This window comes from Varanus komodoensis, unplaced genomic scaffold (genome assembly GCF_004798865.1).
Source record: "Varanus komodoensis strain SLA01 unplaced genomic scaffold, ASM479886v1 scaffold15, whole genome shotgun sequence".
In the NCBI taxonomy this organism is placed as follows: domain Eukaryota; kingdom Metazoa; phylum Chordata; class Lepidosauria; order Squamata; family Varanidae; genus Varanus; species Varanus komodoensis.
In genome coordinates, this window is record NW_025335440.1 from 5,857,783 (window position 1) to 5,885,742 (window position 27,960).

The following is a 27,960-nucleotide window of genomic DNA, read 5'->3' on the forward strand; positions in this document are numbered from 1 at the left end:
CCTGAAAAGCGGTTGGCAGGGAGGGCAAGGAGGAGAATCCTTTGGGCTGCAGTTTAATTTACAGAATTCGCAACTTGCGAAGCATCTCATCCACTGAACTGCGGATGGATGTGAATTTCGTTCACGTTGCAACATCCCACAAAAAGCCCCCTTTGCAACCCCAGATGCAAGCATGAATGTGGCCATGATTTCTGCAGGAAGTTTGCACATTCTGGAGCTCGTAATCATATCTGCAAAATGTCTCCTTTTAGAAACACACCTCAAATGTGTGCTTTGAAAAGTGGGCCTTTCCTTGCTCAAAAATGCATGCACTTCTGATTCAAAAAGGAACAAACACTGTTCTCAGATTTGGGAGCAGGAACGAGACAACACAAGCTTCAGAGGAGGAACATAAGCATGTCTGAGAAACTCAAAAATTCCTCGTTCACCTCGTTCTTAAACATAATTCAGTTCTCAAAAATTCATACTTCTCCAAATTCAGAACGGAATCCCCCAATTTAAAATAAATGCCAGGCTTGGGCCGTGAATTTATGTTTTGGAGCAGAGTTTTCTTCCATGAATTATTCTTTAATACATTATAATCATTTAATGATATTTCTTGAATGAATTATCATTATTAATAACGTAATGGAACGATCTATGACTTTCCACAAATGTTGGAAAGCAGTGAATATAAAAGCAATGGCATAAAACAACCCTAAATATAAGAATACAAGCAACACAATACATTCATCAGAGACAAAACTGCACACACGAGTGCGTGCTCAGATCACAGCTGGAAGAGAGGCAGTGTGGTGTAGTGGTTAAGAGCCTGGGACTGGGACTCAGAGGATCTGGGTTCGAGTCCCCGCTCGGCCATGGAGCCAACTGGGTGACTCTGGGCCAGTCACAGACCCTCAGCCCAACCTACCTCACAGGGTTGTTGTTGTGGGGATAAGATGGAGGAGGAGAATGATGTAAGCTGCCTTGAGCCCTTTGTAGGAAAAAGGCAGGATATAAATCGAAATAAATAAATAAATAAATAAAATAAAATGTGCAAAAGCCACAGGGAAAGGCACTGGGAAGAGTTAAGTCTCGAGAGGATGCATGAACGCCAGAGCCGAAGGGACTCCAGCGGTTGGCCAGAGCTTCCAGAGGTTGGGCTCTGAGCACTAAGTGCCCCACAGGAGACCGAGCTTGGGAAGATGCGCCTGGACCCAAACTCGCTCAGGTCAAGGGATGCACGAGGCCCGGCCTGCCCACGACGGGGATGGGGATGGGGAGGGAGCTCACCTTTTCCCTGGTGTCGATGTTGAGGAACTTGGCGCACTCGCTGTAGCTGGCCCAGGTACGATTCTTGCTGGGTACCAGCACCCACGTCCCGTTCAGGTCACACTGACGGTAGGCATGGCCTAGCAAGGGGAAAGAGGAAGGCAGAAAAGCTGATGGACGCCTTAATATTGATTCAGGCAAAGATTTCTAGGCCGCCTTTAAGGATGGAATGCAAGGCCCAAACCACCCAAAACGGATGCAGCAAAATTCCGTCCGTATATATGCCAGAAACATCCGAAAGACAGAGATTGCTAATAAAAGTCTGGAGCAAAGTGAATGTATTTATTCATTTCATTAAAGGGATGTTAGAACATCCTTCAGCCCCCTCCCTCCTTAAAAAGCTCCCACAGAGCTTATCTTTTATTTATTTATAATTTTCTTTTCTATTTTTTCGTATACTGTTCGGCTCAGCCATGTTAGTTCTCCAAACGGTTTATGCTCAATAAAATCCAAACATAACACAATATATTAAAACAGAGTGATAATCAATAAAACAATCCAATATCATAATAAAGAAAACTAAAGAAAACAATTCACAACATAATTAAACAAATGGATAAATGCTAGAGCCCAAGAAAAATAAATGCAAAGAAGAACTAGAACAAAAGTAAGAAAAAGACCTGCCTGTAGGTATCAATAAATATTAAAATGCCAATTGAAACATTTTTGCCTGGCACTGGAACATGTACGGCATCAGTGCCAGCTGTACATCAATTCCATTAATAATAATAATAATAATAATAATAATAATAATAATAATAATAATAATAATTCTATGCCACCCCTTGCCGAAGCCTCGGGGCGGCTTACAACACAACACAATACAATTCAATATAAAAATAAAAATAACCATATAAAATTAAAATTAATAATATAAAATAAATAAAAAATATAAACGATATAAAAGAAGTTATAAAAGAAAAGAAGTCGCCCTGGCCAGATAAGTAAATATTGTTAACAATTAAAATGACATTTAAATAAAAAGGTTTAAATGAGGCACCACTACCAAAAAGACCCTTCCCTGAGCAGCTGCCCTCTGTGTGTCCTCTGAGGGCAGCTTCTGGAGAAGGACCCTCGAACGGGATCTTACAGTGGGGGACGTATATATGGCCGGAGATGCTCCTTCAGATAATCAGGTCCTGAGCCATTTAGGGCTTTATAGGTTCATACAGTGGGGCCTCCCGGTTCGAACAACTCTAACTTCAAACGATCCTAAGTTTGAACATTGAAGTTGAGATGAAACTACTCTGCAGTTCGAAGGATGCTTCGAAGTTCGAACTGCGAGCAAAGTGAACGGGATGGCAGTTGTGGCAAAAACATTCAACTTGATGTGTGCTCAAGTCGAAAAAAAAATCACAGTAAAAGAGACGTTGCCATTAGTCCCACTGAAATACTCTTCCTCGCTTCAAACGCACGCGCCCATTGCTCTTGCCACTTGCTGAAGCCTCCGGGCAGCCATGGCAGCTCAGCTAAAGGCACTCGTGAAAGAGGGGCTTCCTGAAGAGGGTCTGAAGCGAGGGAGAGCATTTTGAGAGGGATTAATGGCACTGTGTCTTTTACTGGAATCATTTTTTCGATTTAAACATTTGTTGCATTTTTTTGATCGCACCCGGTATATCACCTCGAACTTAATTCATTTCAGGAGGCTGTATTTGCTGTTCAAGTTTGCCAAAATGGGTCTGGGAACAGATTAATTCACTTTTCATCGTTTCTAATGGGGAAAGTTGATTCGGACTTTGAACGATTCAGAGTTCAAACAGCCTCCTGAAACAAATTAAGTTCAAAGTACGAGGCACCACTGTACATGCACCTTGAAGCGGGCCCTGACTGGAACTGGTAACCAGCGGAGATTGTACAGGGCTGATGACACACACACACACACACACACACACACACACACACACACACACAATCAATTTGTAAGGCCACAATAAAACTGGTGAACTAAATACAGCTGACCAGCTGCAAGGAACATCCACAAACCCTTGGAGACAAGTTCTGCAACACTGTCAGCCACCGTCTATACTCCATAAGAGAAGAGCTCAGCTTCTTCAAGTGTGCCAGCAAATCTGGGCCAAAATACGGGATTTTACCGTCATGGTTGAAGTCGAAGATGTAATCTGGGCATGGCATGGACACCAGCTCTCCTGGGGCACTTTCCGGCCAACAGATGAGGTTGTCCCACTCAGAGACGCAGAATCCATCTGCAAGAGAAAAGCCAGAAAGGGGGCCATGAGGAACACTCAGGCGTGAATCATGCTGGAGGAATGTCGCCTGTCTTCTCGAGACGCTGCGGTTGATGCTCCTCACAGTCCTCCGGCTGCTTCACCTGGGCAGGGATCTTCACATGTTCCTCAACAGGCCAACCGTGGCAAAACAGGGGGCAACCTAGTCACCTACAGCACCCCACCTTGGAAGGTTTTGCTGGTTCTGCCATAATTCCCCAAGCTGGTTCTGCCATATTTCCCCAAGGTGAAACTCACACCACCATCCCTTCCAAATGGCGATGGCGCAACCCACCGTTTGGGTCATCCTTTCAAGCAAGGAAGTGGGCAGTCTGGTTTGAGGTTCTCATGCTAGCCGGATGCCATATTCCGAGAAAACTTCCTTTGCTGATGGTGGTGGAGGGGAAAAGTGCCTCGTTTAGCTTTATTTCCCACCCACAAGCCCCCGTTGCTTAGAAAAGAGGTGGAAGCTCGCCCAGGAAGACCCTGATTGGGATCAGCTCTGAGGTTTGCAGAAAAGCTACAAACAGCCTTCAGTAAACACTGGGCAACGATGGCTGCTCCCCACAAGGAACGGCTGGCTTGGCAGTCGTCACAGAAGCCCTCTCTTGGCCAACGGGACGGTGGTGTCTGTTGGAATAGAATTCCTGAGGCGGGCACTGCTGTTTTCTGCCATTGCTTGGGACAGACGTTTGCTCTTGCGAACGCTCATTTCTCCTGTGCCATGAAGGCAACCAACGAACAGGAAAGAACGAGTTTTCTCCGTGCATATATACACCCTTCCCCTGTGCATTGCTTCTGATTAGGTGAGAACGTCATTACAACATTGAGAGGGGTGCAAAGTCTGAAGGATAACGGAGAGCTGCTGCGGCAAAGTGGTTGGACTGGGATTCTAGTCCGCCCTCTGCCACAGAATGCACTGGGGGACTTCGGTCACGGGCTCTCAGCCTCACCCACCTCACAGGGTTGGTGTGAGGCTAAAACAAAGAGGGGAAGAACCTTGTGTTCATCCAAGGGGAGGAAAGGGTGGGAACACTTGCAGTGCAATAATAATGACAATTATTTAGGCATGCAAACTGTTTCCCCAGTGTAAAAATCTGTTTTGCTCCTACTGATTAGCAAAAGAAATCAATTTCTTCCTCCATCTTCACCAGCAAGGAGCACAAAGAGCTGGTGATACGGTCACAAGGCTCAAAGTCTTCCCAAATATTAGAGTGGACGGTAGGTCTCTTGAGAGGGGAAAGAACATGCTGCCCTCACTGTTCTTAGCGATGGACACCGGAGAACAACCTCAAGGATAGCTCCTGGCATGTGATCTGGACCACACAGGGAAAGGTGGTCCTTCAGGGAGGGTTGTGTCCCTGAGGAACGTGGTAGGGGTTCCCAGCCGCGTTGGATCCACCTCTTCCAAAAGGGGCTTTGGATCAGGGCTTTGAGGAAGGGGCACAGGCGATCGGGTGCGGGGGCTTCTCAGAAGAGGCAGCAAGGGAAACAAGGATGAAGAGCCGAGGACCTCCGAATCCAGAGTCCCATAAGGTTCAATGCATGTGAGTCTCAAGCAATGCGCACTGGGACAAAGGCACCCTAACTCTGCCTATACATTGATGGAATCACATGGTGCTGCCACTGGGCAAGGAAGAGGTGGAACAAACGTACTGAAATCAACTCTGTGCGCATGTGAGCACAAGGAGCAGATTGTGAGTCAGGAGCGGTTCAGAAAGGGACGGAAAATGAGGCGCTTGTCACAACGGTGAAATCCAGTGCCTGCACAGCGAGGCGCGTGGTTTTATAAGCACTGCCCTGAGTGATGTGCCACTTAAATTGTCCAGCACTGATATCTATTTATAAGATGCATGGGCTCAGTCATGATGAACGACAGGGCGGAGATGCCATCCTTTGGATAAGCGCATTAATTTCTGGCGCAGATGGCTTCAAAGGGGGTCGGAACGATCCACGGGAAAAAGGTTGATCAGCAATATTAGGCATTCTAGCTACTCCAAATGGCCAGCCCGGGTGCAAGATTGCGGGCGAGCAAACAGGGGCAGGCCAGACTGTTATTTCCTGCTGTGCTTTGGAGTAGGGAAGCCGGAGAAGCCTGCAGCGGATTCATCTGCACTCAGAGTCCCTTGAACTCGGCCCGTGGATGCGGCAGGCGAAGGGCTCTTTGGGCTGTGTGGATTTTGCAAACGTGCGGACTCATTTTCACTTGCGGGGCTGATCATGTGAATGCACGCTTGCATTCTTGCATGCTTGCATGCTTGTGCGAATGAGAAAAAAAACCTTGTGCATCCCCACCTCCCCAAATATGATTCTGTCGATGAGTGGAGGATGGAATCAACGGCACTGGGCAACAGCTGGCATGGACTTAGCTGGATCCGTGCCTGAAGCCCTGCATCCAGGTTGGTCGACCACTGTCTAAACTGATGTGGGAGTCCATGGACCATTGTTCTAATCCAGCAGACTCAGCTTATGTCTTTTATCATATCAGATTTAAAATTGAAATACAACTATATAATAGGTTCTGCTAGTGGCAGATGAATTTCTCAACCTCCTTTTTACTCAAGTTCTACTTTCTTCACAGTTCGTTTAATTCAAACTCAGTTTCATTCTGGATTTTTATTTTGGTTGTCTGCACACAAGTGCATACATTTTCATAGATGTTTTCTCAATATTGTGCACATTTTTACAAATGTAGATATTTTTCATAAATTATGTTTCCATGGAAGAAAGCATTTTTCTCGTACAGTTCCCTGAATCTTAGGCATCCTTTGTGGATAGTTTCCTAAATTTGTGGAAATTGTGCACAGCCTTTCTATGTGCACATGTCTCGGTGGCCTGCCTTGCAACTTTGGGAAAAGTGTGGATTGCAGTGCCTGGCTATGTTCGGCTTCATGTTCAGTTGCAGAAGGCAAATCTGTCAAGTGCACACTGAAGTGTGGCTGTGTGACTAGAGTGTTGTGTGAGAATGGAGGATCTGGGTTCAAGTCTCCACACAGCCAGTCACTGAGCCAGTGTGGCGTAGTGGTGAAGAGCATGGGACTGGGACTCAGAGGATCCGGCTTCGAGTCCCCGCTCAGCCATGGAGCCAACTGGGTGACTTTGGGCCAGTCACAGACTCTCGGCCCAACCTACCTCACAGGGCTGTTGTGGGGATAAGATGGAGGAGGAGATGTCAGCTGCCTTGAGCCCTTTGTAGGAAAAAGGCAGGATATAAATCGAAAAATAAACAAATAAAAAATAAAAAAATTGTCGTGAAGATAAAAAGGGAAGAAGGAGGGCTCACGGGTTGCTCCGTGGGCTCCTTTAAGGAAAAAAGGCAGGATACCCGACACAAGATGGGGAACACGTGGCTCAACAGAACGGAAAAGGACAAAGACCTCGGCGTCACTGTGGACAACAGGCTACATGTGAGCCAACAATGCGATGCAGCCGCCAAAAGGGCAAATGCTGTTTTGGGATGCATCAACAAAAGTGCTACTTCCAAACTGTGAGAAGTAGCAGTTCCCCTCTACTCCTCACTAGTCAGACCTCACCTGGAATCCTGTGTCCAGTTCTGGGCACCAAGATTTAAGGAAGATGCAGGTAAATTAGAAAGGGTGCAGAGGAGGGCAACAGAAATGCTCCAGGGTTTGGAGACACTGCCCTGTGAGGAGAGACTGAGGGAACTGGGCACGTTCAGCCTTGAGAAGAGAAGGCTGAGGGGGGACATGAGCTCCCTCCAGAAGGACCTCAAAGGCTGCCACAAAGAGGAAGGCCAAGATCTCTTCTTGCTGATGCCAGAGTGATTGACTGAGTTGACTATTCCAAGTTGCAACAACCCAGGTTCAGGCTGGACATCAGGAAAAGCTTCCTCACTGTCAGAGCAATAGGGCAGTGGGACCAGCTGGCTGGGGAGGTGGGGGGCTCTCCCTCCCTGGGGGCATCCAAAAGGAAACTGGGCTGCCATCTGGGAGGGATGGTTACACTGAGGGTCCTACCCAGTGGTCCTCCTGGTCCCTTCCAGCTCTACTGTTCTACGATCCTATGATTCTATATACACGCTCAGATCAACACATGGAAATAAATTAAACGGGAACCGAACCCGTTCCCCACCCATCCTGACTCCAGGGTGGGATTGTTCTGGTTTGATTGTTTCATTCTCTCTCTCCCGCTGCAGAGAGATTGTATTTGATGCAGCTTCTGCTACATGTGAAGAGCACATTAAAACCATCTGCGCAGCCATTTTGGCAGGCAAACAGAATGCAAACAAGGTCCTAAGGTGTTTATCTAGGAGTGCAGAGTATAAATCATCCCCAGGTTATTCTGGCACGGCGAGCGAGGCACCCGAGACCGCAGCTGGGATATGATGTACAGTTGTGGTCACTCCATTACGGGAAGGACAACCAGCGGCTTGGAAAGAAGCAAGGCACAGCCGACCAACATATTTTAGGAAAGAAAAAATAAAAATAAAGATGACCCACAATTCCGTACATAAGCTCGATCTGTGTGATCCTTCCCCTGCCTCTGAGAAAGATTGTGAGCTTTTCTGTATTGTCTCTTGGCATCGCTAGGATTTTCTGCCCTATCGGGATGCTCAGAACACAGTGTGGATTTGGGTTTGGGAAAAATCTGGCTGCGGTTTGAAACTGGGGGACTGAATACAGGAAAGATGTGATGCTCAGCAAATCGGCGGAAAGAGTTTAGCTGCACACACCACCAGATGCCTACCCCTCTGCAAACCTCTGCGCCACTGCAAATACAGAAGACAGACGTGCGATCTCTGCCAGAAAAGGACCCACCAGGTCAACTCCCCGAGGAGAAGAGGCAGCTCTGCAGGTCATACTCCCGGTAGATTAAGCCACGGGAGCTGTGCCACAGCGCAAGTGCAGGAGGCAGGGACACAGAGGTGCGGTTGCAAAGGACAGAGGGGGAGGCTGGCAAAAGCCGTGGGCGCAACTCAGGTTTTGGGCACCTGCTTTGCATGGCTGGAGGCTGGTGGTCCCGGATTTGATTCCTGGCATCTCCATGCAGGACTGGGAAAGTCTTCTCCCTGAAACCCACAAGGCACTGCACAGCTGCCTTCCCCAGCCTGGTGCACTCGAAATGGCAGGGACCACAGACACCAGTGGTCACCCCACCGGTGCTGATGGGAGCCCAAGTCCAAAGCAGGTGGAGGCAGCGACTCTACGGAGGCCTGGCCCGGGATCGGGCGGCTTCCTACATTCCTCAGGTAGACCTGGACTCCCAATGCATCTCAGGACAAGTTCCGGTGGACTTCCAAGAAATGGTCTCCAGGGGTTCTCTAAGAACGCAGGCCTTGGTGGCTGGCCCGACGGCCCCCTCAGATCCGGACGGGTGGCACAACGACCAAGACCCAGAGCAGCTGCGCAGAATCGCGCTGCAAGGCCCCGTCGCTCCATCAGCGGCTGTCCTCATAGGCCAACCGGACATCCCCGGGGCGCTTCCGCAACAGGAGACGGCCGGCAGAACCGCCCTGCCTCCAAGACACGGAGTCAAGCGGACCGGCTCCTGGGATGCACGGATGCAGCCACCTTTGCCTCGCTCAGTGCGGCGTCCGCCAGATGTTTTGGACTGCAGGTCCCATCAGCACGGGTGGGCACAGCCCACGGCCGGGGATGGTGGGAGCTGCAGTCCAAAGCATCTGGAAGACTACTCAGCCGGACACGGCTCCACCATGGCTCGGGATCCTGGAGAGAGCTTCTCCGCAAATTTGCCCAGCACCCTTGACGGCCACCTCACACTCACACCTTAAATCCGTGGCGGACAGGACGCGGCCAAGTCGGTGCAGGGAGCTGGCCGGAGAGAGCTGTCGGCCACGTGCGAGGTTGCGTGTGCGTGCGGGGAGGGAGGGAGGGGCCGTTCGGGCAATGCTCCCGGGCAGAGGTGTGACGAGCACACCGATGTGTGCCTATTTTAATCCATCTAATGGCCCGGCAAATAAGAGCGGCGTTTATAAGGGCCGTGGGCGCGTGAGGCCGAGCTTGACGCGGGCTGCCCGACAACGCCGAGGACAGCTATTAACGGGCCGTTGTGGACTGCTCGCTCACTCCCCCTTTCTGCAAAATGTCCCCTCTTCTCTTCCAAACGGTGGGTCAACACAGGCTCCCGATTCATGCCGTGGCGTGGGGGGTGCAGCCCCGATGAGTCATGGCTGGGCATTTCTCTTCATCCCCGTCCAGGGCTGGTGTCAGGGTGGGCATCGTCCACACCGCCGTTGTCGAAACGTAATGTTTGCCTACGTCTCAAAGAAAAACTCTTTGGGGTTTCCTGTTCCTTCTGGATGTCTTTCATCCGACGGCTAAATTTAAAAGCAAGCAAGCAAGCAAACCACAAGCTTGTGGGGACCGTTCTCCTTTCTTTCTTTTTAAAAAATATTTCTTTTTTTGGGCTTCCCCTCCCTAGAAACTTGAGCCAAATGCTGCATGTGGGGAATGTATGTAGAGAGCTGATGAGTGGGTAGGATCATTTGGAAAAAAACTTGCTGCGCAGGCAGTTGGCCTCGTGGATTGTAGAGTTGGAAGGGGTCCAAGGAGGCCATCTAGTCCAGCCTCTGTACAAGAAATCTGCTCCCACAACAACTCACACAGGGGGCAGTGGGGGCAACCTATAGATCATTCCACACTAGCCCTCAGGCCATCTTTCATTCCCCTTTGGGCACCTTCTCATTGGCTTTGTGCTTTCTGAAGGCCCACCAGAGTTGGGCATTTATCCGTCTGATTCCTTCTCCTTGGCCAATGGATTTCCATCTTCCTCCTGCTCTTCCTTCAAGAAGTTCAGGGAAACGGCTTAGAGTTCTCCTTGCCCTCCCAGCAATTTTACCTTCACACTAACCCTGCGAGGTAGGCTGGGCTGAGAGAATGCAATTGGCCCGCGGTCAGCTGGTTTCCGGGATGGGCAGTAGGCTGGGGTGAGCCAGGACCTGTAGGCCAAGGCCAGTGAGAAGCGCAGAGCAAGTTGGAACCCGAAGACGGGCCACGAGGCACCACTGGGACCGGTCTGGGGCACGGGCCTTGCCCAAGTTCAGGAGGGCCCAAATGGAACAGCATCTGAGCAGCTCCTGTCAGCAGCGTGGCTGAGGCGGGCTTTGAACCTAGATCTCTCTGGTCCAAAAAACACCCCACTGTCAGAAGAACGCTGGCTGGAAGGAAATGCCCCCTGGGCACTGCTGGTAAAGAAATTTATTGCTGAGCTGCATAAATAGGAGAATTGCATGCATGGTGTAGCTCTTTCAGGCTCCCCCATTTCAGACGAGAAATTAGTATTTCATTTCTATACTGCCGAGTAGTCGAAATCACATGTCTGAGCTGAAAGCTCCTTTTTCTGAGGCCACCAGCTAATTAGGGGCCTTGTTAAGCTACCGCCATTCCACCTGACATGCAAATATTCTGTCTTCAGGATGAAGACAGTTTTGAAGGAACGTCCTGACATGCCAGGCATAGTCTGAAATGGTGCGAAGGATCAAGCGTTAAGCTGCACGGCACTGTGAATTTTCTTTGTCCCTTCTTGGGGACTACACTCTGGAGTTCGCATGAGCAGTATTTTTTCTGGGTGGCACAAAACAGCAAACTAAGGGTCCATCTCCTCTATCATTTTGTGATCTAAATACTTCTCCATAAACATGTTTGACATAGGAGGGGAGCCTTGTCCCCCTCCTAACCTCTTTTAATGCCTGTTTGCGGCTGCTGGGCCCCAGCACTCTTTTCTGGTGCCACTTTCCTTAACTGTAACCTTACTGGTAATGGGATCCTAGCCAATTGGGGATCACAGTAGAAATATCACAACGCTATACCCATTCAGGTAATGGGATCCTAGCCAATTGGGGATCACAGTAGAAATATCACAATGCTACGCCCATTCAGGTAATGGGATCCTAGCCAATTGGGGATCACAGTAGAAATATCACAATGCTATACCCAATCAGGTGTACATCATACCATCAAAAAGACGATCCAGAGAGAGGTCAAGGCTTTCTGCTCTGGATAAGTGAAAATGCCCCATCGCTCCCTCAACTCCCCCCCCCCACACACACATACACTAGAACTCTTTCCTCATCTTGGTGGTGGAGGAAGGAATACTTTCTGCTCAGTTCTGCGCAGACTTTTCCTGCTTGTAGAATATTCTCAGGTGAAACAAGGCAAGGAACACCCATGCCTTGCAGCGAGACAAAGAAAGCCTATAAGGACCAACCTTTAACCTCTTAATCACCTGGATCAGGTTAGTGGATAGCCGGGAGCCTATAGAGACAAAACTGTTTTTGCAGTGCGAAAACTGGACTAAACTTCAGAAGTCATTAGCTGAAGAGTGGGAGATCGAGAGAGATAATAAAAGCACATGAGCTGCTTTCCCGATGGCACTTAACAGGTAATAGACTGGCAGCAACCGCAGCGAGATGAAGCTGGTGCAAGGGGGGGTCGCACCGTATGCCACCCTGCGCGAAGCTTGTCACTAAGAGCTCTGGAAAGCATGAAAAGAGCTCTGTCAGGCTTGCGTTTTGGTGACGCTCGCCTCCTCACTGCTCCCCGTGTTTACACGTGAATTGAAAGGCAGCTGCGTGCCAAACTCTGCACACTTCCAGCTGCTGAGATCAAGTTTGTCAATGAAACAACGCACAGAAATCCGCGTGCCTTCGGAGAACCGCACCTAAAATGCCCACGGGACCAGTAAATCTACACAAAATGACTCTCAACTAGGGAGGAAAAGGCACGGATTTAAGGAAGTGTGTACAAGAATCGGGAAGCGTGCATGGAAAAATATGTACAACCCTTTGCACAGATTGTTGAGAATGCAATGTGCAAGCTGAACTTGGAATTCTGGTTGGAATGAACTTAATGGTGGAGGTCTAACTCAAGTGAAGCAAAGCGAACGGGACGGATTGGCCCATCCTGAGTTTTGCCTCAGGCGGGGAGCTAAAATAAACCAGTTGCTTCTAACCTCTGATGACCTATGACTTAGGAAGGCTTTGCATGAGCTTGTCCTGTGACGGTGTCTGTAGGACTCAGTATTTTCTCCTGTGATGTGCCATCCCTCTTAGCAAATGAAAGTCACGTTTCAGAGATTGATCTCTGGTTTTACTAGGACTGTTCTGCGGTGAAGAAAAAAGCGTTTGAAATAAACAGAGCTTACTTCTGCGTGAAAAGGTACTGCTGCAATGCGCTAGTCTATACGATGAGTAACGAGCAACCGGTGCCCAGAATTTCATAATGCTAGTCGCGTGCTCGAAGCGTGCTAACAGAGCGCCGTGCATCACGCCGCATTCCCTGTGACGAGCGTGTCAAGTTTGGTCAGCATCCTTTCCCCCGAACTTCAGAAGGGGCGCTGCAGCTGAGAGACGGCAGCTCGCGGAAGCCCACCTACCCAATTCACCCTGCAGCGGAGTTTGGAAACGCGGGAAGTGGAAAACCTGCTCGCACGTCCCCTTTGGACTGGAAATGCTGAAGGGGAAGCTGCAGTGCTTCCTGGTGGGCCACGCTGGGAAGGCCCCGATTCCACCCGGTCCCTCCAACACCCACTAGCAGCCTCTGCCTTCTGCCGGACGCTCCCATGCCGGATGCCTCCCCCTTTCCTCCCTCTGCATAGCACACGCCATGTAATATCTCTGTTATATACCGAATATATATCCGAGCCCCCAGGTGCTCAGAAGGAAAAAGTGGGGAGGGGGGTTAGAAAAGCTGCAGCTGAGCTTGCTGTGGCTACGTGCTCCGGGCCACATCCTCAGGTTGGATGCCAAACCGAGAGCTGAGCAAAGGGGTGGGGGGGGGGGGGCAGATGCAGCTGCGATCCCCTGCCTGGCAGAGCCCCTTCCTCCCCTCTCTGCCCTGCTCCACTCCATCCTCCTGGCCGGCCCCTCGGGGATGGAGAGCCGGCTGAGGCTCTCGTTTTGCAGCTTCAGCGCTGCCGCTCACGGCCGGTCCGGGAGGAAATTATGAGCCGGCCACCAGAGTTTTATGGGCAAGCAGAACGGCCTGTCGCATCCACCCACTGGGAGGGTGGAGCTGGCAGCCCATTAACGAGGCCATCGGTGGCTGCCCCACCCCTCTAACGAAGCCGGAATTGATTCCATGTGGCTGTTCTCAAATGGCATTCGGTTTCTGGATCGTTTTCTCGTCTTACGCAAAAAGGTTTTGGTCTCCTTCCTTTCTCTCCCACCAGATCCCTCATTTTAATAGCCCAATCTCGCCCGTGCTTAAATGCTCCCAGTATTTCCCCGCAGCCGCAACCGAGTCCAACAACAGCCACATTAACCTCTTACTAACTGCGTCTGCTTTGGCGACAGGGAGATTGTAAGCCTCCCGGGGCAGGGACTCCTCGTCTGGCTCACGAAGAGTTCAGGACTTCAACGGCTCATTCCTCTCTCTCCTGCTCGCTCGTATTCCTCCCCCACTACATCTCGTCCTGGGCCCAACGGCGGGTTTATTGTGTGTGGGAGCCCCTGAACATCCAACTGCAAGAGGCTGCCGCCTGCCAGGCGGGAATGAGGGTACAGTCAGGCTAGTGCTGCGTGTTCTGACCGGCAGCAGTGTGCCAAGAACCCGGGCAGGGAGTGTTTCCCAGCGTCCTGCCTGAAGGAGGCAGCGAGACAGCCCTGCGGATGCCAAGACGGAGCTCTCCGACAGGCCGGCTCCCGCAGCTCCGCAAGGAGCGATCCTGCAGCAGGGCCGGGTCCGCACACACGCCCTGGAGCGAGTCCGATCGTGCCTCTCGCCCAGGCGGAATATCCTCCCCGGCCGTGCCAGACCACTAACAGTGGGAGATGGCTGGAGTCCGCCTCGTGCAAAGTACGCAGGAGTGGGCCAAGCGGCCCCCCGTCCCATGGCCCCATGGGCAGGCGGCGAGTGGGGGCGGCGCGGGGCGGCTGGGCCTCAGGATTTTCAGAGAGGGGCCCACCCGGTTCGCTCGCTCAGCAGCCCCGGTCGTTGCGGCGTTACTGCTCCGATCTAGTGCAGTGGCCGGGCTCTCATGAGCGCCACCGGGGAGCCCCGGGGGAAGAGCTATATAAGGACTGGCTCTTCCCCCCGGAAGCTGCCTTGGTGTGAGGACTGGGCTGGGGGGGGCAGCGAGGAGGGGCAGCACGCTGGGTCCGGGGTGCGAGCCGGAGCTGAGCTAGCTGAGGGCCAGAGGCTTGCGGCAAGTCGGCAGGTCTGGGTCAAGGAAGGAGGTCTGCGTTTGGGACGCAGAGAGAGAGCGAGAGAGAGAGAGGGAGCAGCAGTGCAGGAGAAAAGGGAGAGGAGGAGAACTTTGTATGCCGCCTTGGAATCCTTGCAAGAAGAGGAAAAGCGGAGTACAAATGTAATGTGGTGATAACAATGATCACATTTCTCAGCAAGGGTGGCCCCCAAGTTCACTTCCCGTAATGTGACGGATTGAGGACTAGAGACACTTCCAACACTTGAGTGGACCTCACTCTCAAATGGACACCTTTGGTCAGCGTCTGTCGAATGGATGCCTACCCATCTCTATTCTTTTTTAGTATTTTATATTGTTTGGTTGAAACTTATACAAAAAATAAATTAAAAAGGAATGGCTGCCATTTTGTTTTCCCCAGAAACCCCTGCTTTGAGGTGCTGCAACATTGAGGAAATCCAAAATGGCTGCCACCATAAAAATGGCAGCCTCATTTGCCATTCGTTGGATTTCTATCAATTTCATTTTTTAAAAATAGGAATATCGTGCAATGTGTCCACCCTCCACGAGTCTTTCTTTGAGAGCAAACAGTGGATTAAAAGGAATCTGCACGCCATTTGATTACTGGCAGGGAGGGCGGGATCCAAGATCCAGAGTGCAACCTTATGCATGTCTACACTGAAGGAAGCCCACCTGGTTCAATAGGGCTTACGGCCAATGAGTACGTTGCAGAATCGGTAAAACCATTTGGGGAAACCGAGCTCAGAGAGAGGCTATTTCACAAAAACTGCTTCTCTTCAAATTACTGGGTTGATTTCACAAAGATTTAGGTCAAATCTGTATTTCTATATGCACACACGCACACGCACCAGCAATGCCAAAATAGCAGCTTTGGAACCCAACTTGTTCAGGTTCATTTGGACCCGATGCTAGAATGATAGAAATGCTTTTCTTTCCCCCGTTTTCTTACTTCATCAAAAGTGCAGCCTGAAAGATCTGACCTTCCCCACTCCAGCGGGAAGCCGTCAAACACCCCATTCTGCTCCCAGTTACAATAAACAGCCTTTTGGAAGAAGCGCCCAATGTGATACTTCGCGATTCTCCCCACCTCTCTGGGAATCATTAATGCGCTTCTCTGCCCAACTTCATTTCCCCTTTGGAACAGTTAATTTCAAGCTCAGCTCTGCCTAGTTAAAAAGAGGATTTTTTTTGGTTTGTGGGAAGACGTTAATATGTACTATACTTGGCCTCCTCAGAAAAATTACATAAAGGACAGCAGATGCTCTCCTTGTGAAACCAATTTTGCTCCTCTGCTTCGCCACGGCTTCAGTCCAAGATAAAGCTCCTTTAGTCCCGTTGACACCAAGGGGCTTAAGACGCTTCAGCAAGAACCCCTTCGCTCAGCTGGGGCAGACTAAAGAAGCACGGCTTCCTTCCAAGAAGCGCTGCCCAGCGGAACGAAAGAATAGCCGAAGGAATAAAACGTAATGCGGGTAGTTAGAAGAATATCCTGCACTGCAAAAAAGGTAAACATACGTACCTGCATAAGAACAAGCCTAAAACACTGAAAAATGGTCTCTAGAATGCCTGGGAGAAGGAGAAAGGCATGGGATGGATCACAGTGTGGGAACCTAGTGGGCCTCTTCAGGGAGGCATCCTAGAAATAGGGGGCCACGACTGAGAAGGTCCTTGTTCTTCTAGCCACCCACCGAACCAGTCACAGAAAGCCATGCACTCAAAGGTGACCTAAAGACACAGTCCTATCCATTGCACTCACTGCCCACAAGGCCCCGAACGGAGAGGTTTACACGCCTCCAATGCAGAGTGGGGACAGAGGAGAAGGGCATCTTCGCTTCCCTGGCCAATTTTGGCCATCCGGCTGGGGTGTGTTGGCCCAGGGGAACGGAGGAAGGCTGCTGTGCCATCCTCTTCAGGTTGCTCCCTCCCCGGCCCTGGAGCAACCCCCTTAACCCCTCTCCATGGGCCTTTCCCCAGCCTCGGAGAGACTGGCTGCAGGGGGCTGGGGGGGGGGGGAGCAGGGATCGGAGGAGAGCTCTGAGGCTGGCGCTCTGTGTCCGAACTCAGAGCTAGGAATCCGAATTATCCTGTGGCGTTCCTGAAGGCGTCTGGGGATGGAGAATCACCTTCTAATGGTCTGAACAGGTGCATATGAGAAAAAAAAATCCCAAGATGTAGAAATTCAGCAGCTCCATTTTGAGCTGGGTCTGAAAACAGCAGGCCGTTGTCAAGTTGGCATCTAAGAGTGGCTGAGAATTTTGGTCCCCTTCAGTTTTGTGAAGTATTTGCCAACATTTGCAAAGCTGTCCATATTCGGAAGAAAAAGAACACGATGTGTTTTTGTGGAAGAAAAATGAATGTGTGAAAAACTGATAACACCTGTTTTGTGACATCATCACCTTTTCCATGTGATCCCTGATTGGCTGTGCTCTGGGTTTGAATTCTAGGAATTCAACTGTGTTCATGGTGTGAATTTGGTTGCCTCCTCCTTTTTTCCTCCTCACCAATATGGCAGGCAGGTATAACATCCTCCTTCCTGTGCTGGGAATAGCAATACCTGTTGAAGCGGGCAGGTGCAACTGGGTGAGAATTTAGTTCCTTTTCGGTAAGGAAAGCTCAGATTCTGGAAAGAGCAAACTTGAGACGCGATGCATATGAACGCAGGAGAAAGTGAAACGGGAAGATCTCCCATCGCTACCAGCACGAGGAGCTCTATCTGGACCTCACTGATGTTTCCAACCCATCTTCAAATATGACATCAGGCATGGGGATGACCAGGCCATGGATAACTGTTGCCTGGTGACCTCCATCCAAATGAATTCACCACTGGCCTCTCAACCGGGCCCTCCTTGCCACCTGGGCCACAAGAAACACACCTGATGGATCCAGAAATACACCTGATCTTTCAAAGGTCAGCTACCCCTTCCAGAACAGGCTGGACATTGCTTAGGTGGGCAGACTGACCACCGGCCAACCACATCTCCATCTTTTCTGGGATATACGTCAGTTCCTTGGGCCTCGTTCGTCCTCTGCTCCAGCACCTATTTAGGGCGGCCACAACCTCACCTGGGTGAGAGGAAGGGGAGGGATACATCGGGGTGCCCTCTACACATGGGTGGGACCTCTGCTCTCCTCTTCTTCCACATGTCCTCCTTTTCTCAAGCAGCAATCCTATAGGGACGGATCCAAGAGGGAACCCACGGAACCCAGAAGTAGAGGTAGAGACAGACGGGGGTAGAATTGCAGGGTGACCTGGTTACTGGCAGAGGTTTCGGTTAACAGATTTAGCCTTTGGTGCTTGGTGAGGCTTTGAGAACTGCTCCACATGTTCCTTAATGGCACAAGACAGATGTCATTTTGGGTTCCACCAATACAGACCTCCCTCCCACACAACGCCAAGGGGAAAGCTTTTAGCCTAGTTCTGCCCCCAATGCAATTATTCTTAAAGTGGAGGGAGGTTTTATTTTAAGCAATGAAAATGAAAATAAAAGCCCAAACAAGCTAGGCTTCATTTAGTTAAAAAGAGCATTTCCTGGTTTCCGGAAGGACAGGCTATAAATACAATCTCGCGTCGGCTGAATATACCCTCTGGTTCCTTCCCGCTATTCAATCTGCTACTGCTTATGGAATGAATCACATGGTGCCCACAGCCAATCAGGGATCACATGGAAAATGTGATAATGTCACAACACAGGTGTTACCAGCCCAAACAGCCTACCTCTTAGGTAAATGCCCTGGGATTAGACCTACACTGGAAATGTCTCATGCCTGTTTGCTAATATTTTTGGCAACATTGAGAAATGTTCCATATTTCATCCTTCCTCCACCTCCAAATCATGCATTATAAACTGTTATATATATTGGTTGCCTGTAATTATGTCCTCAGAGTTTTGTGACACCTCTCTGTTAATGGTGTGATCCCTGATTGGCTGGGATGACTGATATGATTAAATCAGGAAGAGGTTATCACCATGAAGGAGGTCCAGGAAGGGTATCCAAACAGTAGAGAAGGATTTGAAAAAGGGAATGTTTTCACAGTCTGTTTTTCAAGAGCATGCCACCAAAATTGCCGACCTGTTCCTCTGCATGAAGGCTGGAAAATATTTGCAATGGTTGCTTTTGGAATTCTTCTGCTACCTGGGGCAGTCCTTTCATGATCTTCCTAAGATGACAATGCATAATAAAATGGTTGCTTAAAAGAATGTGTGTTTGCATGGCTACATGGGAAAAGATTCAGGAAGGGTCTCCCAGTAAGACTGTTCCATCCTCTTTGGAGCCCTGCAAAGCAAGCCAGAAGGGGAGGTGTCTAGGGCTGGGGAAGGGGGGCCATTTTCAGAAGCTCATGCCAGGAGGAGTCAAACTGTTATCCTCAAAGTGTATGAGTCTGTCTTATGCACATCCCTTTGACATGCACATGGTAGGCAAGTCATGAGCGGAGGTGGCTGGAGCCGGGGGTCAGACTAGATGGCCTGGGGGGTCCCCTTCTGACTCGCTCTATTTCTGTTTCGCTATTTCTACTCATATGCAAGCCACCTGGATCACATTACGAAGAGACACAGGGTTCCATCTGACTTTTGGTAAAAACTATGCTGCAGCAAGCCCTCCAAAGCCACTTCTTAGCATTCTTGTGAAGTGTCGCTGTATTCTTTCAATTAGCAATGACTTCATCCCAGCAACTGATTAATTAATGCTAACAGGAGACAGAAAAACAGCCATTTATTAGGACTCTCTCCCTCTCCCAACTTTCCTTTTGTTCCACTCAGTGCTCGGACTCAGGATTAAGGTGGATTCCACCCCTGCGCTGCCCCAGAGCTGAAATGAGCAGTGGATCCGTTGTTTGCATGGTGATCCGCGTCTCTGGATGGCCAGACCTTCCTGAACTGGAAACTTTCACCTGCCTGAAGGACTTGCGGTGGATCTGGCAACATGCCCAGTTTCGCAGCTCAGGAAATCGCCACGTGCTTCTGAGACCCAGACTTAGGGGGAGGCCCTCTGGGGCCACAGCCCCCTCTCCATTCCGCTGGGGCCCCGAGCCCTGGGAGGCCACGGCCCTGCCGTCCAAGAGCGCTTGCTGAACGCAAGGTGTGGGGCCGCAGCAATCTCTGCCGCTTCAGATCCCCTGCATAGCTCCCCCAGGCTGCGTCTCCTGCTGCTCCAACTCCTCCGCCAAGGAATGGTTCAGCTGCAGCGAGGACCGCCGATCCAGCAAAGGACACCGCCAAACTGAGAACGGTCCTCTGTGGAAAGGACACTCGGCCACCCTGTGCACTGCCAGCGCTTGGTTTTCTACCTGCAAGCACGGTGAACAGCCTCCACGCGTCAAGGGAGTCCTCCAGGCTGCATCCCAAGCGGCCCGACCCGGAGGGCCGAGCCGAGTGCTTCGGATCAAGGTCTCTGCCCCCTGAAACACGGTGGCCCTGAGCGGCCACCGTGGCTGACCGAGTGGTCAAAAGCACTGCACCAGGCCGGGCTTCTTCTCAGTGGAGCAAGCTCCCCACTTAGCTCCAGCATCTTTTTGCCACTTGCTGTTCTGGGTCAGGATCCGACCGAGCCCTGGTCTAGTCCGGCCCGTCTGCTGCTCTGGACCATGACTTGTGCCACGGAGCTCTTGAAGGCACCTCGGCCGAGGTGCGCCAGAGACAGCGCAGGCGACCCTCTGGCCAGAGCGAGCCCCGTTTCTGCAGTTTCCCCCACATGCGGAACGTGGAGAGCGAGAATCCGCCACCGTTTCCTCTTTTGTGCTTCTTGGGAAATGGCTCTGAGATGGAAGGTGGCTGATCATGGGCTTGTGGCCTTGGGGGAGGGCAGCTTTCTTTCTTTCCAGGATCCCCACATTTTACTTCTACACAGCTGGGAGCCGCAGCTCTCTGTGCAGCTCACGGCAACTCGCAAAACATCGGCAACACCCACAATAACAAAAACACGGCACCCTTCCAGCACGCTGCAGTTAAAAACAATCTGACAGCAGAAAAATGTTAGTGCAAAGGGGACCTGTTCAGAAAGCCTGGCAGAAAAGCTCCATCATGCCACGGAAGATGCTAAAACGCCGGGGAGAGGGGGGACCACCTTAACCTGGCCCCCACGAGATGGCAGAGGCTCAACAGCATTCTACAATCGGGGGCCAGCGCTGGCAGGGCTGTTGCTACCCTGGGGGGCTTGCCATTTAGGATGCGATGCGAATCCCTTCAGCAGGCAGAACGGGATGCCTTGTTTTAAAAAAGCCCTTTCGAAAACACTTTTGTTTTCACGGGATTTAGGCTGGGGGCTCTGGTGGGGTTATGCTCCTTGGAGGCCCTTGCTCTCTGGGTGGCGAAAAGTGGTTTTTGCCCTGTAAAGAGCAGCTGTCGGAGCTGACAAGGTACGAGAGCCGACACACCCCCTCCTTCTCGCTCTCTTCGTGCATCTGGTGCCAATTTCTAAAAGCTTGAAATAGAAATTAAGCGGAGCGACTGGGGCAGCCTCTCCCCCGTTGTGGAAAGAGGGGGCTGGTTAATTCGGCGCTCGGTGCACCGGCCCCCATCCCGCAAGAACATTCTCTCTCCCACCCCAGAGGTAGGAAAACACACCTGTGCCCAGGTGGAATGGGCTCGGCAGCAGCATCGTGAGATGCAGAGAGGTCAGGTGGAGGTTTTGTGGGGCTTCGTAGAAGCATGGTGGAACGGGGGCCGCGACGGGAGTTGGGCCCCAAAGCATCTTCCTGGGAAAAGCTACCAAAAGGCACAGGAGCAGGGCTGGCGGAAAGGGCCGGAAAAACCCGTGGTCGAAAGCTGGTGCTTGTGTGGGGCGCACCGTGTGTGCCTCGAACTGGGCAGTGCGGAACGCTGCTGAAAAAACAGCATGCCAGCCAAGAGTTAATTATTCTGCATGCTTCGTTAATATGCATTAATATTATGCATCACTGTTCTTGCTATTTGGTGTTTGGCTCTAGTTTTAGCTGCAGTCCCTTCTTTTGAGCCCTCTGGGCCAGGAGAAGAAATCCTGGCATATTTTGATGGCTGTTGTTCTTCCAAATCGTGTGATGCAATTGTTCTGTTTTTAAAGTTTAGCATTTATTTATTTTTTTGCAAGTTCTGGGCGACATGGTGTTTTGCATGTTAGTGTGTTTATTTTTGTGACAGGAGCCACTGCAAAAGTCTGATCATTTCATTTCACCTTAATTTATGTTTTATTGCATTTTTATTATTTATTTTTATTGATTACTATACTTCTTGATTTTCTTGTTACTAGTAGTTTTACTGTAATGGCAGATTTTATTGGATTGTTGTAAGTTGCACAGAGAAACTTAGGGTTTCTGAGGCAGCACAGAAATCAAATCAAATCAAATCAAATCAAATCAAATCAAATCAAATCTCAATAAATAAACAGTGGCAAAGAAATTACTTTGCATTTATGCTTGTGTTTCTGCCTTCAAGGAGGTTTGCATTGCGTTTCTCCTCTCTGTGCTATTCTCACAACAGCCCCGCAAAGCAGGCTAGGCTGAGAGCCAGGAACTGTTCAAGCATCACCAAGTGAGCCTCAGGGCAGAGTGAGGGCTAGACGCCCGGCTTTCCCAAAACCCAGTCCAAGACTCTAACCACTACACCACACAGCCTTTCAAGATCCCTAGCGAAAACAGAAGATCAGCGGGGAACTGCTAATCCTGTGGCAGCGCGGCCTTCCCTTGGCGCTTCCTGGAGGGCTTCGCTGGGACGGACTCACCCACCTTGTCCCTTGGGTCCTCTGGCTTTCAAGTGCCGCTCACATCTGGCCTTGGCTTTTAGCAGCAGGAAAATCTGCTCCTCTTTTGTCAACACATCATCAGCATCCACCTGCAGGGGAACAGAGCGGCTGAGATTAAAATCACGGAGAGATTCACTGCCAGGTTGACAAAGATGGGCTCAGGGAACGGTGCAACCAAGGAAGGGCGCTCAGCTTTGTATGAGCCAGCGTGGAGCATTGGTTAGGAGCGCAGGGCTGGGACTCAGGAGATCCGGGTCCGGGTCCCCACTCAGCCATGGAGACCACTGGGTCACTCACTCTCAGCTCAGCCTACCTCACAGGGTTGCTGTTGTGGGGATAAGATGAAGAACAGCAGGAAGAGGCACTTTGGCATCAGCAAGAAGAGATCTTGACCCTCCTCTTGGTGACAGCCTTTGAGATCCTTATAGAGGGATCTCATGTTCCCCCTCAGCCTTCTCTTCTCAAGGCTGAACATGCCCAGTTCTCCCAATCTCTCCTCACAGGGCAGTTTCCAAACCCTGGATCGTTTTTGTTGTCCTCCGCTGGACCCTTTCTAATTTACCTGCATCTTTCTCAAATCTTGGTGCCCAGCCTTGCAAGCCAAGAGGGAGTCTGAAAATGCTCATGGAATGAAGCTTGTGCAACCGGCAAACCTTCTTCCGCCTCAGGTGCGGCAGCAAGAGAGACCTGCTGCCCGCGGCACGGAAGAGGGCTTCCAGTCACGCCAGGCATGGGGCTTGATCCCCGGCCCAGCAGGTGCTGGGTGCCCCCACCGGGAACATGGGCTCAGGGCCGTGACAACGTGGCCTGGGATCCAGGGAGCAGAGAGCCCAGGGAATCCGACAGGTTCCCAGCACCAATATGGATTCCTCCAGACCTGGCTATTTTAGCGCACCTGCGCATTTGTGCAGTAAGGCTGAGATAGGCCCCATCATGCTGGGTTTTTCTTCTATAGAATTTTACGAAATGATACACAAATTATGCTTCTGTTGACAGTTCCCCCCAGCCCCTCGCAACCCCTATTAAGGTGCGGGTCACATGCAAATCTGTCCCAAAGCTGACAGCAATCAAACAGGGAAAGGGCAGATAAGCAATCAACCATAATGCTTTAATTGAATGGCAGTCCTTCATGAATATTTATAAATCATGTTAATGAGAGAGGAGCCTGCCCTCCTTCCACCTGGTCACCCCTACCTCGCACGGAGCTAAACGGGCATCTTATGCCTTGGTGAACAACGCAGAAGTTGCCAGAAGCGGGAATTAACTTCCCGAACTGGAGGCAAATGGTGCGGAGTCGAAGGGGAGGTTGGGAAGGGCTCCTTGCAAAGCGCTTCTCATATCGGCGATCCTTTGGGATGCACAAGGAGACAAGATCACAACACCTGCTTTGGGGATGGTCTGCCATGGGGGGAAACCTGAGAAGGGGCAGAGCAGGCCATCACCCCACTGAGGTTTGTGTCCGGGGGTGCTTCGTCAGCTGATTGTTCATGCAACACCGGCTTTCTGCGAGATGCTCGTCCGGGCCCCACAGGAAATCCCACAGAGCTCTTGCAGAAGAAAGGAAGGCACGCTTGCAAAATCGTTCCGGGCCGCACCTTGCAGTGAGCTCCGGGGGAGGGCAGCCCTTCCCGCGAGGGCACGATTCGCAGCTCTCCGATCCCCTCGGGGGCTCAGAGGGGCGCGTGTGCAGTGGCCCATTTCCCTCGCAACGACTCCGGGAGCCACGCTGGATTCAACGGAGGTCCAGTCCCAGTCCAGTACTCCTGGGCTCAGCTCCTGGCCCGGCGCGTCGTCTGCCGCGCAGCATCCCGGTTTTATTTGCAGAAGAATGGGGGAAGACTCTAAAGCTACAGCACACTGCAGAGGCAGGGGTAGTGATGAGCCCTTGGGCTGAGGACCCACATCTTTCATGGGTGGGGGAGGCGCTCGGATTGCTGAGAGGCCACCTCCCTCACCTAGCTGCCCATGGGACCTACAGAAACCAAGGTACGGGCCCCTGAGGGTCTCTGGCTGTATCTCAGCCCTGGGTGAGCTGTGCCCCTGGGTGCGTCCTTCTGCCTGAGGCTTTATCCTGAAACGAAGGGCCACCCTCTCTGTCCCTTTTGCAGAGGGGTGTCCTAGCGAGACCTGCTCCTTTGGGACGCCAGGGAGAGACTGGGCAATGTCTGAAAACTAGCATGGCCACCTTTGCATGCCCTTCCTTGTGGGCTGGATTCCCAGGCCTTCTGGGCACCCAGCACGGCCCCAACCGCTCGTGCGTGTAGGGTCCATCGGCCTGCAGGGTCCTGGAAGGCCCCCATTAAGTAATAGCCGCCTCTCTCGTTTGCTGCCACGGGGAGCCCTTTTAATAGCCGCTCGGATAAATATAGCCCAAGGCAACAGCTGAAGCTGGTGGCTTCTGAGGGCCACCTCTCTTTTCTGCCGCCTCCAAAATACCAGTGGGGGTAAAAATATGAGGCCCCCGTGCCTTGAAATCGGCCCGTCTGCCACTAGAAATTCCGTCTTCCATATGGCCTCTTCCCTCCATCAACAGCACCCCAGCTAATTCCCAAAACAAACATTGTCCTTCGGATGCTGGAGAAGGAGGGTCCCTGCCAGATCCAGTCCTTCTGAGAGCGAGGAGCTGGGGGGGGGGGTTATGCGGCCCACCCGGGGAAAGCGTCTGAGCCGATCTGGCCCTTCCTGGACCGAAACGCCGGGTGAATTTCACCGCGGGGATTTTGTGACGGGGTGCTAGGCTCAAGAAGCAGCCCTTTTAGGCGAAGACGCATTCAAAAATGGGACCTTGGGGAGAAAGCAGTTGAGCAAGGCATATTTTAAAGGCAAAGGCAAAGGCATGCATGCATAAATAAATAAAATGCACATCCAGAACTGGTGCTGGGCAGAGAGCAAAGTGTTGGCCTGGGCTTTGGTGCCTCTGGCTTTCTCCTGTAACCCCCTGCAATCTATGATTATTATAGTATTTTGCATTTATTTATTGATTATTTATTTAAAACTTTTTCTAGACCGTCCCATTACCGAAGTCTCAGGATGGTTTAACAATACAAAATGTAATTTTTAAAATAAAACACAGTGTCCTAAAATGCAACTCATAATAAAGCCCCACTTAAAACAGTCAGGTCTTAAAACTTTGGGAAAATAAAAAGGTTTTGGCCTGGCGCCGAAAAGAATAAAGTGACAGCGCCAGGCGAAACTTTCTAGGAAGCGAATTCCATGATTGGGGGCCACCACAGAGAAGGCCCTTCTCTGGGTAGCCACCCTCCTAATCTCCTTCAAGGAGGGCACCCGGAGAAGGGCGTCTGCCCCAGATCTTAAGGGCCGGGCAGGCACATATGGAAGGAGATGATCCTTCAGGTAACCAGGTCCTAAGACATTTAGGGCTTCCCAGGTCATCACCAGTACCTTAAACTGGGCCCGGGCTTCGACTGGGAGCCAGTGTAGGTGGAAAAGGACCGGCGTTGTGTGTTCATACTGCCGGTCCCTGTTAACAACCTGGCAGCTATGCTGGACCAGCTGAAGTATCCGGACCGTCTTTAAGGGCAGCCCCATAGAGCGCATTACAGCAGTCCGATCGGGAAGTTACCAGAGCATATCCCACCTCCTTCCTTCTTATGAAGAAAAGGACTTCTGTTGTCTTTCAATCCCTTTTTTGCCTCACAACAACCCTGTGAGGTAGGCTAGGCTGAGAGCGAGTGCCTGGCCCAAAGTCCCCCAGTGAACTTCAAGGCCGAGGAGAGATTTGAACCAGCATCTCCCAGATCCCAAGCCCCACTCCGACTGCCAAGCTCCTCTCACCCCGAAGCCATTCCAAGCTCGCTTAGGCTGCTGCTGAGAGGATAAAGTAAGGAGGAACAGAAGTTTTACAACTGTGTGGCTTTGATTACTGGCTTTTCAAATTTTATTGCTCTCTCAATTGTCATTTTTAGTGGTATTTTCACTGTGTATTTCTAAACTTCGCAACCCACCCAGAGAGCCTTAAGGCTAATGGGGCGGGATAAAAATCTAATAAATAAATATAAAGAAGCCTTGTGAACCAGCCTGGATTCTTGCAAAAGGGGAAAAAAGCTGGCCCGAAATGTAGCATAGCCAGACTGCTGCTGATAACACTTCAAACATGCAGTCAAAGGCACCTTTAATTGTGTGCATGAATAAGACTTCGTGCCTCGATTAAAGAAAATCACAGACTGAAGCTGAAGCACGAAGGAACAGATTTAAACATGAACAGATCCAAAAGTGATGGAGCAACGAGACTGACAGACCAGTCCTGTCCTACGTGCTGGAGATGACCCAGCCCCCCGGAGTCCACCTAAGCTCACACCGACTGCCCCAGGGACCCCATCCAGCCCCCTCATCCTCTGCCGTCCCCTCCTTCTTTTGCCATCTATTGCTCCCAGCATCAGGCTCTTCTCCAGGGAGTCCTTCCTTCTCATTAGGGGGCCAAAGCATTTGAGCTTCAGCTTCAGGATCTGGCCTTCTAAAGAGCAGTCGGGGTTGATCTCCTCTAGGACTGACCGGTTTGGTCGCCTTGCGGTCCAAGGGACTCGCAGAGTCTCCTCCAGCACCACAATCCAAAGGCCTCAATCCTTCGGCGCTCAGCCTTCCTCATGGTCCAGCTTTCACAGCCATACATTGTAACTGGGAAAACCATAGCCTTGACTATACGCATTTTTGTCGGCAGGGTGATGTCTCTGCTTTTTAGTGTGCTGTCTAGATTTGCCATAGCTTTCCTCCCCAGGAGCGTCGTTTAATTTCTTGGCTGCAGTCCCCATCTGCGGTGATCTTGGAGTCCAGGAAAATAAAATCTGTCACTACCTCCCATTGCTACAAAGATAATTAATTGGCCACTGACACATGCATTTGGACATATGAGAGAGCCAGTGTGGCGTAGTGGTTAAGAGCAAGGGACTGGGACTCAGGCGATCCGGGTTCGAGTCCCCGCTCAGCCATGGAGCCAACTGGGTGACTTTGGGCCAGTCACAGACTCTCAGCCCTACCTACCTCACAGGGTTGTTGTTGTGGGGATAAGAAGGAGGAGGAGAATGATGTAAGCTGCCTTGAGCCCTTTGTAGGAAAAAGGCAGGATATAAATCCAAAAATAAATAAATAAAAACATGCTATTCCGAGCCCATTGTTTCTGAATCGGAAGCTCTGCGAACGACAGACTGAGAATTCCCATGGGAGCTCCTATTCTAGGCTCTGCTGCAGTGAAGATCAATCCGAAGAGTAGCATCAGTGAAACTAATTCTCAGCAACACTGAGCCGGCTTCACTGCCAGGGTTCCCCTGGGTTTCATCAGAGCCCCTGCTGGCAAGCACTGGATTCCTGGTTTTGAGCTGTGCATTTCGGTGGAAAATGTAGCCCTCCGCTCGTGCTTTTGTGGCTTCTGGCTACAGGTCAGTTAGCCTACTCTGAACACTTCCTTGCTTTTGCTACAGGCCCCAAGAAGCTCTGGAAATGCCCAAGGTACTTGGCTGCACTGAAACATGGGCTTTGAAGTTCAGAGGATGAAGCCTTGTACAAGAATGCAAGAATGAAGACGGTTTGTAGCAGAATGCATTTTTAAAGA

The 27,960-nt window shown here is 50.9% G+C and overlaps 1 protein-coding gene across 2 annotated transcripts in view; it reads right to left on the minus strand.

The window, feature by feature from the left end:
- Window positions 1–27,960, minus strand: part of PTH1R (parathyroid hormone 1 receptor) — a 123,310-nt gene that overhangs the window by 36,134 nt on the left and 59,216 nt on the right. For both annotated transcript variants that reach the window (XM_044425188.1, XM_044425189.1), the window contains exons 2-4: window positions 22,378–22,483; window positions 3,405–3,515; window positions 1,273–1,391 (exon numbers count right to left, since the gene is read on the minus strand). In XM_044425188.1, the coding sequence (XP_044281123.1) occupies window positions 1,273–1,391; window positions 3,405–3,515; window positions 22,378–22,483 (336 nt within the window). The remainder of the gene's footprint in view (window positions 1–1,272; window positions 1,392–3,404; window positions 3,516–22,377; window positions 22,484–27,960) is intronic.